This window comes from Channa argus, chromosome 11, assembly GCF_033026475.1.
Source record: "Channa argus isolate prfri chromosome 11, Channa argus male v1.0, whole genome shotgun sequence".
Classification (NCBI taxonomy): domain Eukaryota; kingdom Metazoa; phylum Chordata; class Actinopteri; order Anabantiformes; family Channidae; genus Channa; species Channa argus.
In genome coordinates this window covers 5,063,005-5,079,077 of record NC_090207.1, presented here as the reverse complement: position 1 = coordinate 5,079,077, position 16,073 = coordinate 5,063,005, and the positions used below count along the sequence as shown (strand labels likewise).

Below are 16,073 nucleotides of genomic sequence, written 5' to 3'. Positions count from 1 at the left end.
GGCAATTTACTGCTGTCTGGGAATGGGAAACAAAAAGGCATTCCACTTTTAAGCTAAGAACAGAAAAGCACTTTGACGGTGCTTTCAAATGCTTTGACAATACACAGAATGCAAGAGAGGACATAAATACGTATCATCATTCCCACACTGAATTACATAATATACAACTATATTCACACCCCCCACTCTAGTCAAAAGATGATTTAATGCGAACAATATGTTCAGTAAATGTCCAAGTCTACACATAAGGGCACATACAGCGATTAGAAAAATTACTTTTGAAGCCTTGTCCACTATTAAATGAAGATGTCTATCCCCGGAGGCTATGTTTTCATTTTTGAGGAACACAAAATGTCCATCATGTCATAAAAATGTAAAAGATCCAGTCTGGAGAGGTGTTGTGTTGACTGTACTAAGATTTTCAATCACTGTACAAGATGTGGCATCATTTTTAACTTTTCATTTAAGTGGTGGAAATCCTGTTTTGGAATGAATCTAGTCACATCCACGCTGATTTGAAAGACTGTTGTGAGGCGCCCCAGTCGGCTTCGTTGAAAGAAACACGTGAGAAGGGAAGAGGAGGTCCTTAAGGCACTTGAACACCATCAAACCGGAAAGACTCCCACCCACAACCGAGCAGGAAAATAAAGCCCTCAGATCTTCCCAAGCCTTCCTATAAATGACAGTTTGCAAACTGCCCCCCCCCCCCCCCCCCCCACCCCCCTTCTTCTCTCCACCCATATCCACATGAGCGCCGAGGGAATGAGTGGGCAAGCATGCTCGCTTCTTCCTCTGATCTTTTTATTTCCTACGGTGAGCGATTCATCAGCGTGCTGTGATTTCTACTTTCCGTGTGACGCTTGTGTGTCCTGTTTCCCTCTCCTCAGAAAGCTAGTCGCCATGTAAAAACATCAAAAAGAAAGACTAGCTCTTTGCATATGGAATCAACAAGACAAATAAATACACAACTCTTTGGATGGGATGAGTTTTTGGCTGCTGTGTCCATCGGTCCTATGAGGCAGTTAGAATATTTATACAAAAGTGTTAAGCTGTAAAGTGTTACAGCATATGTGTACGTGTATCATAGGGTCCATGACTTCATCCTTTCGTTGATGCTGATGAAGGTTCGGCTGCCGCTGTGACTTTGAGGCACCAGGAAGAGGCAACACTCCCTGTTTCCTAAACTGAACAAAGACAGCAGAGTTTGCCATTATTCTGCATCCAGCTGTGCTGTGTTTACACTGGTGAACTTGCAGTCTGGAAGGGTTTGCGGAGGTATGCTGATTGAATGTCTAAGGGGGATGGAAATGGAGCCTGGCTGAACAGGAGAAGCTTCCTGCATGTTAACAGCGTCCTTGTGTCTTTGTCAGAGCTGCAGATCTCGCTTCATCAAACTCTCCGCTCTCCTCTCCTCCCACACTGTAGTCAGTCCCCGTCCCCCCTTCTCTTTGGTGCTGAGCAGGATGGGAGGACCCAGCCGAGTCAGGCCACAGGCCTTTCAGTAGCAGCCACTCAGTCAGTTATCATTAGCCACTCAGTTGTTGGCTTGTTAGCATAGCGCTTCATAAAGTTTCAATGTCTGAAAGCCTGGCATCTGACGGCCCTTGTGCAGCGTAGTTGTGGATGGCGACGGCATTTGGTTAACGGTGGAGTGCAGCAGTGGCGCTAGTTGCCCACCAAGGGGCTGAGGTCACCGTGGTGGTTCTTTAGCTTCTTCTTGAAGAGGGAGATGGTGGAGGGCCGGTACAGGATGATCCAAGGTTCGGAGGACGCTGTGCTCTGGCTGCAGCTGTCTGAACCGCTGACCGTTGGGATGTTCGGCGACCTGAGAGCGAAAATGACGGGGCGGAGGCAAAGTAAAGACAAACAAGAAGTAGAAAAGAAAATTGGTTAAAGGAAGAAAGAAGGCGCTTTACAAAAACATCATAATATCTTATTAATGAGCACTAATTACCTCATGAATTGAAATTCTATTCAATAATTTCAATCGAACACTACTGAGTGTAGGTAGTGTTTTGTTAGGAGTTTTTTTTTATTACATATATATTATATAAACAGATTTTATATTTTGCTGCCAAAAAGTTAAATCCCCTCCATTATGTTTTGGAAACAAACTACAGAAAAGGCTCGTCTTGCTCTAAAAACTTTGCTTCGGACTAAGTTAACATTACTCTAAGAAAGTTTTAATGTGAGCCGAGCCCTTTTTTTAAATTTAGATTTATTTGCCCAGCCAGTAACTAACTTAATTACTGTATAACACTGTGCACGTATTTCTAAATTTCCCACGTTTCTGCCTTTGGTGACTCCTAGTGGCTGTATCAAAAAAAAAGAAAAACACGTTGACAGGAATACCTGCCAATTATCCGAGAGTAATTTAAGAGGAAAAACACAGTCGAAAACACGCAGTAGAAAGAGCATGTTGTCATCAGTAGATGACGGGTCTGCAGGATTATTCGACTGAGTGTAGTAACTCTTTAATGAGCTGAAAGCAACAAATAAGACAGCAACGATTTGCATTTGTCCAAAGAACGTGTTCGATGATATAATCCATCGACATTCTGCATAATAGGACTGGGACAATGTCTTATAGTCTTCCCGGTCTTCTGTCATTGTATCGTGAAGGAAACACAGTACTACAGATAAATGCTTTTGACATTTGATGCTGGGTTGATCATGCCCACCTCAAACATCCACATACTTACTTGACCGTGATGTGCAGCAGCAGCTTTGCCACCATAGCTATGACTGTCAGTATGAGGAGGGCAGCCAGAGCGTAGATGGTCCACACTATAGTAACAAGACATCACACATTATATCAGGGTAATGAAAACAAACTGAAGCAGACTGAAAGGATTAGCAAGCACAGAATTATTCAAGCACTGCTGGCACACCTGTTTGCAATGTTCAGCCAGCAAATTGTCAAGAAATGGTGATGCATTATCAATGCACATCTGTTCTCCACTGGTTGAGAAATACATCACACACACAGCCCTTTGAGAGTGCTCAGAGTTGGGAAGAAATAATATTGGGAGGAAGTAAAAGAGAACAGAACATATCAGTCCACCCTGCGCAGCTTGGACAAGAGGGCTGATTGTGATCAGTAGGGAGACCCAAAGTAACTTCACCTATGAGTCACTAAGAGAAAAACGCAAAAGCGTCACATAGCATTAGTTCTATGTGTAATCACAGGAAGCCACACTGGGCCAGATTTTCCAGATGCATCACAGTAAGAAAAGGTAAGTTTGTAGCATCTTTATATTTTAAAAGAAGCCAGGTCATGCTAGAAGGAAGCGCTAGCCAAGAAATGCCCTCCATCATCCCTGCAGAGGTAGAGAGAGTTGCAGTAGGTGGAGTGTATCATGGGTGTTAACATACTAGCGTTGTGGCCGGTGGTCTCTCCGCGTCCAGCCCACTGACCTGGCATGTTGTGCTCCGGTTTACCGGGGCTGGACGTGATCACGTAGAGGATATGGGAGGAACGTTCATTGGAGGTGCTGTTGGATCTCTCGGTGACTCCGCCAGCCAGCTGGGGCCCCGCTGTGCTAGAGACATCCTCTCCTTCCTCCTCACCATCTCCTTCAGCCTCCATTGTTCTGGTGTCTTCGCTCCTCAGTGCTGGGGAAACGGAAAGAAGAACCCACATGTGTTGGTTGTTGACCCCGGAAGTCACTTTTTGGCTCCGTTTTGGAGCAACATGCCTCGACCCACGGGCAGTTCCAAGAGCACCAACCCTTCCTAAGCACAATACAGTTTACTGCCATGTTCATGATGATGCAACAGACGAGCAACAGACATTTCAACTCCGGTGATACTGTAGAAGGTCTTGTTCTCAAGCCAAAGATTAATCGGAATAAGAACAATGCTACTACATCAGGTTTGATTTAGAGTGATGCAATGGCTCCATATTATTGTCTTTGACTATCAAAGCAATTCCTTCATGATTGGAAAAACATACAGTGCCAGATTTTTGCCATATTCAGTTGTTTAAAGGTACAATGGACTAAAATTGCTAAAGTTTAGGGACATTTGTTCGTTTGGGCATCCAACCTCTTTGTGCCAGAAATAACTGAAATATCTCAGAAATTTGGAATTTGGTGAGACCACGTTTATAGCGTTGTTGTTTCTCTTATGATTACACCTTTTCTGCATATCCTCACTACCCCCTTCCTCAATCCTCCAATGCTGATGCACTTTCACAAGCAAACCCATTGTACATAGGTCAGACATATCTTGTCTGTACAACATACTGTACATATATTTTCAAAGTGAGTATGTTTTTGAATGCTGACATTAATTCAATGCGTTACATGTTGATACAAGAAAATACTGTTTTCATTCTTAATTTAATACTGATTTATCAGTAACATCGAAAACAATCAACCATAATGTTTCCAGCTACAACACAGTATCTGCAAGTCTTTGTGCATCTTGACATTATTTGCATAGGCGGTGCTATTCCGAGGCTATGATAGGCTACACCTCGCCAAAATATTAAAGGAAATATTTTGCTTAAGCTGTTTGTGAGTCACCCGGCTTTGCTGATCGTTGCCAGAGCGCAGTGTGGTTACTTGTGACCATGCACAGAGTTTACCTAGATTAAATCATATGTAAATGACAAAAGAATACAACAAGATAATCAAACCCATCCCTAGATCATAGTAATCTCTCAAATGATGTGGAAGTTCTTTTTCTCATTAATCCTGTGTGTAATCTTATTTCCTGCTTTCTTGATGGTTTATCAGTGGCTCATGTTTTATTTTAAATCTTATAAATGTTAGGATTTATTCAATTTAATTTAATTTAGATTTTATAAAACTTAACAAATGCATTTGATCGTACAAACTGCTCCACCAAAACAAAATGACTTATTTTACAATTACTGTTAGTAACATCAGAGGACTATTTTAACTCCCGATTTTAGAAGTAAAAAAAGTCCGATCCATAGATTTAATACTTGGATCCAATACCCAGTATCCACAGTAATTTTTCTATTATATCTTGAAGCATCTTTCCTCGGATACCACTTGCGGCAAACTTTCCAGATATTTCACGGACATAAGATGAGCCAATTCAGCATGAAATTTTTGACTTATTTATTTATTTTTGTGCTTTCGGTTTATCCTTTGAGTTCAGGGTCGCCACAGCGGATCATTGTCCACATGTTGGTTTGGCACAGTTTTTAGGCCGCATGCCCTTCCCTCCCCAATTTCTACCGGGCTTGGACCGACACTGCACAGCTGGGGATGGGAACAGCTATTATCATTAAATATTTTTCCAAAATATATAAGAAATATTAAGACATTTTAGCAGTATCCAAGTTCAATCCAGATATTTGATACCTGCTTCATCAGTGTGATTACCATTCAATAGCACAGCTTAAAATTATAAGAGAAAAACCTGCTGCGATTGTAAATATTCAAACAACTGCATTACAAGTCCATTTCTCAGTTTTACCTTTCATCTCCTTATTAATATTTTTAATATAAATTTAATTTAGCCAGCTCTTCAAAAGTCATCTATACTATATATACGCCATAATGACACTATATATTACAGACTGTCAGAACACCTGGGTAGAGTAGCAGCGACTGGTGCCAGACGGAGAGAAAAAATAGTTCAACCATATTGTTGTAATTTTCCCAACTTGAGGACACAGATCACTTAATGCCCTTTTACTGTAAATATACCCGTGGGTAAACTGGGCTGTAGCAGCAAACACACAGTAATGGGATACATCATGTTGACCATATATACAAAAGAGTCATGAGTGAGTAATTAATACTAACTGCATTTTTTAAGAAACAGATTGACTCTGCAGAGACACTCAAGCGTGCTGTAAACATCTGGTGCCGAGCGATTTTCTTCCCGCTCCAGACATGATTCAAAGTGTTTGCAATAAAGTTTGTTTGTTTTAACCTGCTTACAGCACCAGATGGGCAGAGTCTGCTTCGTAAAACAACAGTGCCAAAGAGCGTGGACTATTTCCACTCATTTCTATTTTCCCAGAGGAAAGCAATATTCTAAATAAGATCTCCTCTGCCTTTCATTTACTTCTCCTAAACATAGATGTGGTGCAAATGACTGTGTGATTCTGAAAAATGTCTTTTCCCACTTCTGAAATGCTGCTTCTGAGAAACAAAGTGTGGATTGTCTCACTCTAATATTTATATATGGCACTTCGCTCTTTTATTTTTTTTATTTTTTTGTCTTAGCAATGTGTGGCTACAACACAATTCTCAGTGAGGAAATTGAGGAAAAAGTGGGTTGAATGTTAAAGCAATGAAGATATCAGTGATACAAGGTAAATACAATGCATTTACAGTTTGAAGCTTTGGGTTGTATTCACAAAGCATCCAAATCTAAAAGTAACAGGTGACAGGAGAACCTCTTAAAAAGTAGGTGCGTGTCAATCCTGACTTTAGGACTATTAGTTTTATTGTCTACAATCATTGTTTGCTAAAAGCAATTTCCATTCAAACCAGCCCCTAAAAGCCTTGTACTCCACTAAGACCTGCTCACAATAGGTAATGTTTTGGTAAAATACAAGGGTGACAAACTCCTAAAAGCAAATTTTTTCGGCAGGACAATGCAAACTGTCCAATAACAACACAGAGGTTAGTACATACACCTCTCACAAAAATGCAGTTAGCAGCAGTGATGAACAGAATATGTCAGCTGCCAGAAGTAGTCGGAACAGGATTTCTTTGAGTTGCTCTAAGCGAGTATGTAAACTTGCCATTGCCATTTACTGACACATAGATGGCTACTAGCAGTAAAGTAAAAACCTGACATGCTGCAAAACCCGCCCATCTTGCAGCATGTCCCCTGCAGGTTATGCCTGTTTCACTCTTCCGTGAATGGTGGTTGGATGTTTCTTTTCACGTAATAGCTCAACTCGAGTGTGATGTTCCCAGAACTTCCCACATGTTCCCCATTTGCAAACAAAATACCACGCTCTGCCATCGTCATCTGAGAGCGTTTATCCTGAAATTACCGCTTCAACTGCTCAGCCTGCCACGGAAGATATTACACACATTTAGTAGTTCTGATACTCAGTTGTCTTTCTCTTTCAGTGTCTGTCTTTGTCTCCGGTGTAAGTTTGCTCTATCTTTCTGCAAAGCTACCACTTCATGACGTGACCTTTCCTTATAACATGTTTCAGATTCCATTTCTTGGCTACACGATGCGTCACACAAAAAAAAAGAACCAAGAGGTAAGCTGAAAGCACGGCGCCTCCCCAGAGGTCAGAAGATTCTGCACTCGCAATATTGTTTTTACTGTAACGCCACTGGGCGACAAATGGAGGCAGAGAGGGAGGAGCAGTGACTGATTGTCTCTCTCTGTACAGGGCTGTGAGCTTGAATGTCACCTACACTGTGTTATATCAGGGTGTGCCTCGATCCCGTCTCCAGAAATTAATCCATTAAATCATTTTCGGTGCTTTCAGAATATTCACGCTGAGACTCAATGTGGGGGAACATAATACGAAAACAGACGACAGCTGTTCTTTTTCAAAATTTTCAACACACATTTACCACATTAGTCTGGACTTCGACTGGCCTTCAACCTTTACGGATGGCTGAGGGTTTCCTCTGCTATATGTGTACTCCGCAGTGAAACCGTGGTATCAGAAAGCACGATGCACAGAATCACAGCACTTTGTATGTAGGTAGCATAAAAACTTGGCGCATAATTTTCCAGGGGAAAAACACTCTGGAGAAGCAGAGCAGCCTGGCGCAGCTTGATAAGAGCGTGAGTTCCTAGAAAAACAAAACATTATTTGAATATGCAGTATGACCTGGGGCTGTGAGACACTGACTACCAAATGCAAGGAGAAAAGGGCCTGTCAGTGGCATGTCAACCGCCTCACCAGAGCTAACAGGTGTAAACCAGGGCTGCTTTGCAAAACTCCATCATGGGGCAAGCGAATCAGCACACATCTGGTCATGCAAATGTGCGCTAGAGGGGTTTGAAGGGGCCACTGTGTTTCAGGCAGGTTGCTAGAACTGTGGAGTGATACTTTGTGATACAGTTGATGAAATCAATACGCTATGAAAAGCAGAAAAGCCAGTAAAATCCTACCTTGGTAAAGCAGAGCAAATCCCTGGGCCTGGTTGGTGCGGTCTGAGTAGAAGTAGACAATAACAAAGTCGCCGGTGATGTTCACTAGCTCCCGTGGTGGGCTGCGCCAGTCAAAGCGGGCCACCACCTGGTTGGAGTAGCCATCCAGGAGCTCCACCATGTCTGTCTGATCGGAAATGTCAAAGAAGGTGAAGTTGAAGAGAATGGCGGACGATCCGGGGACCTGGATGGTCCAGTAACAAACCCGCCCAGCTCCGTACTTGTCGGGGAAGTCAGGGGAGTAGACCACTCCGGACGGAGAGGTATAGTTTCCACCACATGCCCCTACTCGGGCTGAAAGAACAGGCACAGAGGAACAAAAAGGGGGAAAATGAGCAAAAGTGACATTTTCAGTCAAAGTGAAGATGCTTTTGAGACTGTATAGTGAAGGAACAGGTGAACTGAGTATTTCATGACAACATGTTACACAGTTTCATGGACATGAATGTAGTTGCATCAATTCAAATCACATAATCTGTGCTGGCCGTGATACTGCAGTGACTGAGCCACATAAATGTTGTCTCTTTGCCAACATTGTCATAAAACTTCGGTTTCTGCAATCAGTTACATTCCTTCTGTCACAGCCTGCTGCAGACTGTTTGTAGGGCCACACCAATGGGTGAAGTTATGTTAAAAATGATTGGTATGTCAAATACAAATATGAGTTAAGGTGTCAAAATCAGTCCTGGGAGGGAAAAGGATGGATTGGTGCATAGTTTATTCGAAATGAAAGATTTCATTTTGGGTTTTTTTTTAAAGTGTATCTCTAAAATACACAGGCATTTAACGTGTAAAACACAGTTAGATGTGAAGCTGTTATGTAGCGTACGGTTGTGTTCAAAAGTGCAGGACTGATCGCAGTTGTGGGTGATGGAAGATACTTTACTGTTGTGCCTTCTGCAGCAGAGCAATTCAATAAAACATCATTAAGGTGTTAATTGTAACACCATTAGTAGTGCTGTTTGTGAACGTGCATCATCTTCAATTACTTTAGAAAACCTCCAGAATTCATTACAAATATCAGCACAGGCAGAGCCCGAGCGACACTAATCAATGCTCACTGTCGAAGATGATGACCCAGCCATCTCCACCACAGGGCTGGGTGTGGTCACCGAAGCAAACGTGGTTACACTCCATGTTAGGCGACGGGCCCTGGTCACGTAGGTCCACTTCATTGCCACAGAAACAGGCATATCCTGACTCCATACCAGCGAGCTGCAAAACACAAAGGGAGTTATGCAAATCATCGCATCAGCAATTCAAAGCAAACTCTGGGCAATGCTTCCCATAATGCTATTCATTATAAATCCATTTGGCATGGGTGCCAGCAAGAAAAACACTGAGGCACAAACTTTGTGGGAGAAACGTGGAGATTCTGGCTGTTCTCTCTACTGAAAAAATATTCAAAATGGCACAGTTTTCCATAAAATTGATGACACAACTTTGCATAAAGATAAAATAAGTTTGCATACACAAACCACATTCAAATACATACAACTTAATAGGATGTTCCTCCTATCAGCACTAAACGATTCACTGAGCTCCTTCTCTTTCTCAAACTAACGTCGCTTGAATCTAAGGTGCCCTGATTATTCTATCTCTCATGATAACAAGATGCTGTGATGTGAGTCTGGATAACTGCAACCTCTAAGCTGATTAGTAGCCTCGTTTTAAACACACAGCTGCACACAGGGTGCAGAGAATAAACTGTTCAGAAATGGCACCTATATATCTTTCAAATTAAAACTGTTCGTAAACTGGTCCTGAAAGTGTCAGAATGTGAAACGTCACGAAAACTTTCACACATCTTGACCTCGATTCTCCTACGCTGCTTGTTTTCTAAAGCCCTATTGTCATTCATTCAAAAGGACACCATTGTGCAATTTCTGGGCCCTAAGTGGGTTCACACAACTGAAGGTACTGCATCATTTCCCTCACTGCTTCTTTTCTCATGGAGTAGGAATTTATGGAGGCTCTGCTCAGGCCAAGACGTATCAAGCGACGTCCTTGTTGCATTATTCTAACTGATGAAGTAACGCTCGAGAGCCCCATCGAGAATACTACTGGCGGAGCTGTCTCACTCATCGGCCATGCTCTTTGTCAAAAAGTCACGTGGGATCCATACTTCTAACACTGACGTCTAACATGCACATTAGGGACAGTAAGTGTCCAAGGGTAGGCAAACAATGCCAATCTCCCAACAAATCCTGAAACATCTGCTGAACTGTGAGGGGAGACGAAGGTGGGTGGGGGGGGGGAGCTGTCAGTTGCTGTCAATGCAGATGGAGCTGAACTGGGTCTGCCGAGACAGAAAATAGACACCTGGCAGCGTTTATAGCTGGGACAATGGGATGCCAGATACAGATGAGGAAATGCATTGAGGAGGAGGTGCCCACTGGGCTAATAACCGTTCATTTCCAGCTGTCAGCCTTGATTGCTGTGATGATTTGTCGTCCACTGGTTGGTTTGTAACAAACTTTGATGGCTGAATAAAAGAGGGTATAGACTGCACTTGGCATCGTGTTGATAACTGTCAGGAAACTGCCCGTAAATGCAGAGGATTTATGTAAAAGCTCTGCAATTGCAAGAGCCAGCTAAAGTGGATATTTTAAATGACACGGGCAATTGACCGGATCCGTTTCCATCCAATATGAGGAGGAGATGTTTGAACAGTATAGGTGCCAAGGACATCACTACCTCCAATTTATTTCTACTTTTCTTTTGGACATTTAAAGTGCTGACCACATCCTGGGCTGCAGGTGTCTTTGTGCTTCTACTCTCAAACCTCACCTTGTATCTCTGCCTCCTGCAGAAGCTGATACAGTTCTGGATGGTGAGTTTGTTGGAGGTCTCGCTGGTCCCTGACAGGGTGGGTGGGTCCCCGCTGTCTTTAAAGCAGCCTAAGTTCCCAGGCACTGTGGAAGAACAAGAAAACAGTTACACACAGCAACCTAGATCCAAACTGTATCACATGCTGTTTATTAGCATTTCCTGTAACATCATGAGGGAATTTTTTATTTTTTTTTTTTTTATCATTTAAGCGACGTCCAGATTTCCCTCTGGCACCACTGTGTGGATTAGCCCTAGTGGGTGTTGGACTTTGAATACAGCATTTATTTGTGTCATGGCTCTCTGTAAGTTGTTCTAAGCTGTATAATCATGTTTGTGATTAAAATTTTGCTCCATAGATCCGCCCATAAAAAGCAATTTACGGTGACACATTGGAGAAATATTCAGTTCTGCGTTTGAATTATTTGGTGTGAACTGCCAACAGGCAAGTCAACAATTTGGCCTCTGAAGAAAAGATGGAAAGAGGAGGAGGAGCGAGGGAGAAAGGGTGAAGGGACAGGGATGCTTGTGTCATTGTGTGAGGGAGCTGGAATCTAGAAAATGTACACTATCAAGGCTAAAGAGCAAGTTGCATCAGGTTAGGGATGTGTTGTTCTCTACATGTGTGACGTGACGATGTGTGTGTGTTTGTGTGTGTGTAGTGAGCGATTGAATTTCCCAAGTCTGAACTGCCAAGAAACGGGGAAAAAAAGTTATATAGTGCCTGTACAGACAGTATTTGACAAATGGCAACATGTGGAAGGAATCCAGCATCTTCAGGCTACAATCAATCCAAGTTTAATATTAAACTGTAACGCTGCTGATATAATTGCTTGTTTGCCAACACGTACGCACAGACAACGACTGTCACTGGCGTCTCTGTTCTGTGGGATTGAAGAAATTGTCCACTAAGGGGCAGAACGGGCTGCAACTCTGCTGGATGAGTGTCTTCCTCGCTTGCTAACTTCTGTTTTGGCCAAAAAGCAGGACGTTGCAACGCTTGTGGAGGCTACAGTACTATTGATGTTGAGATCCCAGCAGAGAAATGGCACAACGCACACACATCAAGACAAACTCAAAGCAATTGAGTTTGTCTTGATTCCCACCCACCCCCAGCCTGTCTACATCTCAGTTTTCTCTTTTCTCGACCGTCTTGGTCTGGGCCGTTGCTGCCAGCCTGCGCTTCCACAACTACTGAACACTAAAATGTTTGTGAGGGGAGACCTGGGGACACAAATATGACACAATTAGGCCAACGATCGCGTATAAATCGCAAAGCAGACAGATAGAGGGAAGATGGATGATGACACCTTTCTAGATCACATTCAAGGCAAACAAATCAGCCTGCTTCCCTTAATCCATTGTGTATTCATCAAATACTATGCAATCTTCAAAACCCAGTGCAGTGATTAAACACTACAAAGCCTTTAAATTCAGTGTAATAGCTCAGGAAGTACCAACAAAGCCTCCAGCAGTCTATATCCCACTTGTGATTTGTTTTTTGTTGTGATTCAAACAAGCTTACTCTTGTTTCATTTCCACGTTCTGAGGTGAAGCGAATTTGACAAACAGAAGTAAATGCTTAATCTGAAAGTCATTTCCACTGCGAGTATGAAAACTCTCCCCCCACAGCTCTTGAAACTGATTGGAATTGGTGTCATGCAACCATGGGGTACAAAAGAGTTCAGCAGGGAAAGACAGAAAAAGAGGAAAGACAGAAAAGACAAGAGCAAAGACTGTGTCCCGAATTGGTGTCAGTGCTACTTTTGGACATGCAAAAAAAAAAGCCACATGACGTTACGAACTGTACTTGTTTTTTATTGAGCATAAACTGCAAGTGAAATGAGATACAAGCCATCTTCAATACAAAGCCTCCAAGTATAATTGATGCTCTCTGTTTTAAATCTAATTTCCTGTCACGTATTTGATCTTAAGTTAGATATCACACAGGAGCATTATCTGTCTTTGTTTGTGTGCAACATCGGTGTCGTGCAACAAGCTCAGGGACTGTGGAGGACTGTTTGTCCCCTGACTCTGTGTACAAACTCTGTCCTAGAACTGAGTGTCTCTAGAGCTTTTCAGACGTTGTGTGTCTTCTTTTCTCAAACATTGTGGCGTTGGAAGCTGCCTGCTTGTCTGATGACAGCGAGTTCCACCGCCGAAACAACTGGCAGCCAGTTGTTGGCAGAAAAAACACACCATTTTTTTTTTCAAGTCCGATGATTTGATGTTGGATTAAACTGGTATGCTAAAGTAGAAATGTGTATGGATTAGTGTGCAAAGTAAAGTGAATATTTATACCGACATTGTACAAGGGCATCACTCAGATTTGCCCAAAGTAACCTTAATTCAGACCACACACACGTGTATTGCCAGCTGTAGCCAATGTTAACTTCTTGGCTGACACAAAAACTCCTCTACACACTCAACAGATTTCGCTCATTCTTTTTGTTTATGCAAAAGTGAGGCACAAAGGCTTTTGGGGGGGAAAAGTGTGACATGTTTTTGATTCCACGCAAATTGCTTTCCATAAGAACATCCACCACAGGCTCGAAGCGAGAAGGAGAGGAGACGGGGACGGGAGGGGGATGAAACAAACTGGCAGAGAAAGGGCCCGTCCCTGCTTTTCGCCCCATGTTTCCTGACGGTAAGGGGCTTTTGGGTGCAGTCATGATTCATTGCCATGCGGACTGTGTTTGACAGATGACTCAACACTTAAGGTCCTCAGACCAGTAATAAATCATGTTCAATATTGCTCTTTTCACCATAATCACACCAAAGCTTTCAAAGTGGATTAATATGTTTGTTTGAATGCTTGACTTAGACTCCGTGACATGGGGGATATTTTGGCAAATTAAAGGCAGACACGACAGCAATAGGAATATTTGAGGTATCGTATTTTCATGGTGAGGAAGAAGAGCCCTGTAATTGTACAGGGCTGAAGAGAAGAACGGACCAGGAACACCTGGTTGGGAACCAGCAACCTCCCTCTGAGCAAGGCAGGGAGGAGAAAATAGGACTGTGGGGCTCGGCAGCCAAATTAAAGGCAGCAGGTTCCTTTTTCCAACTTGATTTGAGAGGACGATTGACCAACAACCAATTGATCTGTCTTTGTCCTCTGCTCCTCCCATGAGCTGTGAAGCACTGGCTGAGGAGCAGCAGGTGGTGGGATCATATTACCCGCCAGTGCGCTGGACATTTGTAAGGAACTGAGGGAGGCAGTTCTGCAACGCAGAATCCCTGTGTGTTTATCCACAGTAAAAAAAATTTAAAAATTGTCCTCGCATGAAAACTCCTGAGCAAAGCTTTGTTCTGTAAAAACATCTGCTTTGCAGGCGCAACAAGTGCAGATATCTCCACGTAGAACACAAACACACTGAGCACACTTCAAAGCTGTCGCTGGAATTTAGACTTTAACGAGCCAGAGGGGAGAAATGAAAGAAACACAAGGTGTATAAATGCTCCAGGCACCTCAGACCAGACTTCTAGAAACCTCCGGAGAGCACAGCAGAAGGGGAGCCGGTAGGGGAGTGGTGGGGGTGACTCCAACAATGTGTTTTTTAAAAAAAAGAGGAGAAAACAGACACAAAGAGCTAAACAAGGGGCGACTGCAGCCAGATTCATCACAGCCCGGCATCACAGCCCGGCGCCTCAGCTCGGAAGAGAGCAGTTAGTTAGCCTTCCCACTATGCAACACAGCGCGACGCAGGCAGGAGGCAGCATGCAGAACAACAAAGTTCAGGGGTTTTGTCGAGCAGGAAACAGGAGACACCTCTGTTGACGCCATAGACACAACAACAACGCCGACCCAAAACACATCAGAGAGAAAGAGAAAAGAACAACACAGAGGGATATGACAAACAACATCAAACATGTAAAGCAGGCTTTGGCAAGTGCACTTGGCAGGGAGGGCGTGCAAGCAGGTTGATGAGCTTGATGGGGGGCAAACGTGTTATTAAAGAACCATAATTACAGCTATAAAATTTCTATGACATCAGGAGGGCACAGAGCAACAGAAATGTAAGAAAAACACTGGAAGAGTTAAAGAAGTGTTTTGTTTTTAATAGGAATCTGGGTGTCTCCCTTTTCAAAATAGTCGTCCTAAAAGACTGCTTGCATCCACCCACCCCGGCGTGTCAGATATATTCATTTAACAGATTGCGCGAGGACAGAGAGACACAAAGAGAAAGAATAGGATGCCATAAGGAACAATGAACCTTTAAAGTGTCTGCTTTATAATCACTGGCGAAGCACGAGAAGATTTGAGCAGACAAGTTATTCTCACACTCTTTTCTAATCATATGTCTACAAGTAAAAGAGCCTGCAGTGGAACTGAAAATAAGCTGGCTCTCAAACCTCAACGCTTTTTTTTTTTGATCGTGACAGGCCGTCGTCTTGTAAAATATGACTCCGTGTGTTGTTTTCAGAGGCAGTAAAAAGTGACCAAGAGAGACGGCCGTGGCGAACATAACACGGGCGCATCGGTCGACAAAGAGGAGTCCAGTGTGAAATGATCATTTTGTTACGTTGCACACGGTCATGTAACAAACGTTATGTGACGAAGCTGTGACTTTAAGCGAGACAACGACATTTAACATTAAAACGAACCACGTTTATTCAGAGACTACACTCAACCCTGATGTCTGGAACCAAACTGCTGTGTTTGCACAGTTGTAATCCAGCGTTTTTGACTGTTTATGGCAGAAAAAAAAAAAAAAAAAAAAAAAGCCACAGTAAAAAAAATTGCAGCAGCCAATTTGGCGTCTGGAGCCAACAGATGCCTGCCGCCCTATCAGAGAGTAGAAGCAAACAAACTTCATGGATCTAAGGTTGTGGCCAAAATGTGTCTAAAACTGGCACCTTGTATGAAACATCCAGATTTGAAGGCTACCAACTGACAACCATCCACAGAACCTTGTTTTCTCCCTTTACCTTCTTGAATAAATAAAATAATAATCCAGATTCATTTCATGCGCGGCATAAAAATGACTCCAGCCCAGTGATTTGTTTCGATAAAGTTGTTCATTCACTGAATGGGAAAAGACTGAATGGCCCGTCAGTTACTGACAGAAGAATTCTGGGCGTGGGAATGTGAAAGGTCAGTTTAAAGGGGCCGACTAATC

General features: G+C 42.9%; 1 protein-coding gene across 2 annotated transcripts in view; it reads right to left on the bottom strand.

The window, feature by feature from the left end:
• Positions 1 to 707: 707 nt before the first annotated feature.
• kremen1 (kringle containing transmembrane protein 1) overlaps positions 708 to 16,073 on the bottom strand; it is a 53,947-nt gene continuing 38,581 nt past the window's right edge. Inside the window, exons 4-9 of one of the 2 annotated variants that reach the window (XM_067520320.1) lie at positions 10,912 to 11,036; positions 9,183 to 9,336; positions 8,083 to 8,415; positions 3,418 to 3,615; positions 2,703 to 2,787; positions 708 to 1,825 (exon numbers count right to left, since the gene is read on the bottom strand). In XM_067520320.1, the coding sequence (XP_067376421.1) occupies positions 1,666 to 1,825; positions 2,703 to 2,787; positions 3,418 to 3,615; positions 8,083 to 8,415; positions 9,183 to 9,336; positions 10,912 to 11,036 (1,055 nt within the window). In that variant the 3' untranslated portion in view covers positions 708 to 1,665. Of the gene's footprint in view, positions 1,826 to 2,702; positions 2,788 to 3,375; positions 3,616 to 8,082; positions 8,416 to 9,182; positions 9,337 to 10,911; positions 11,037 to 16,073 lie in introns of both variants that reach the window. The other variant, XM_067520319.1, reaches the window with a different exon arrangement.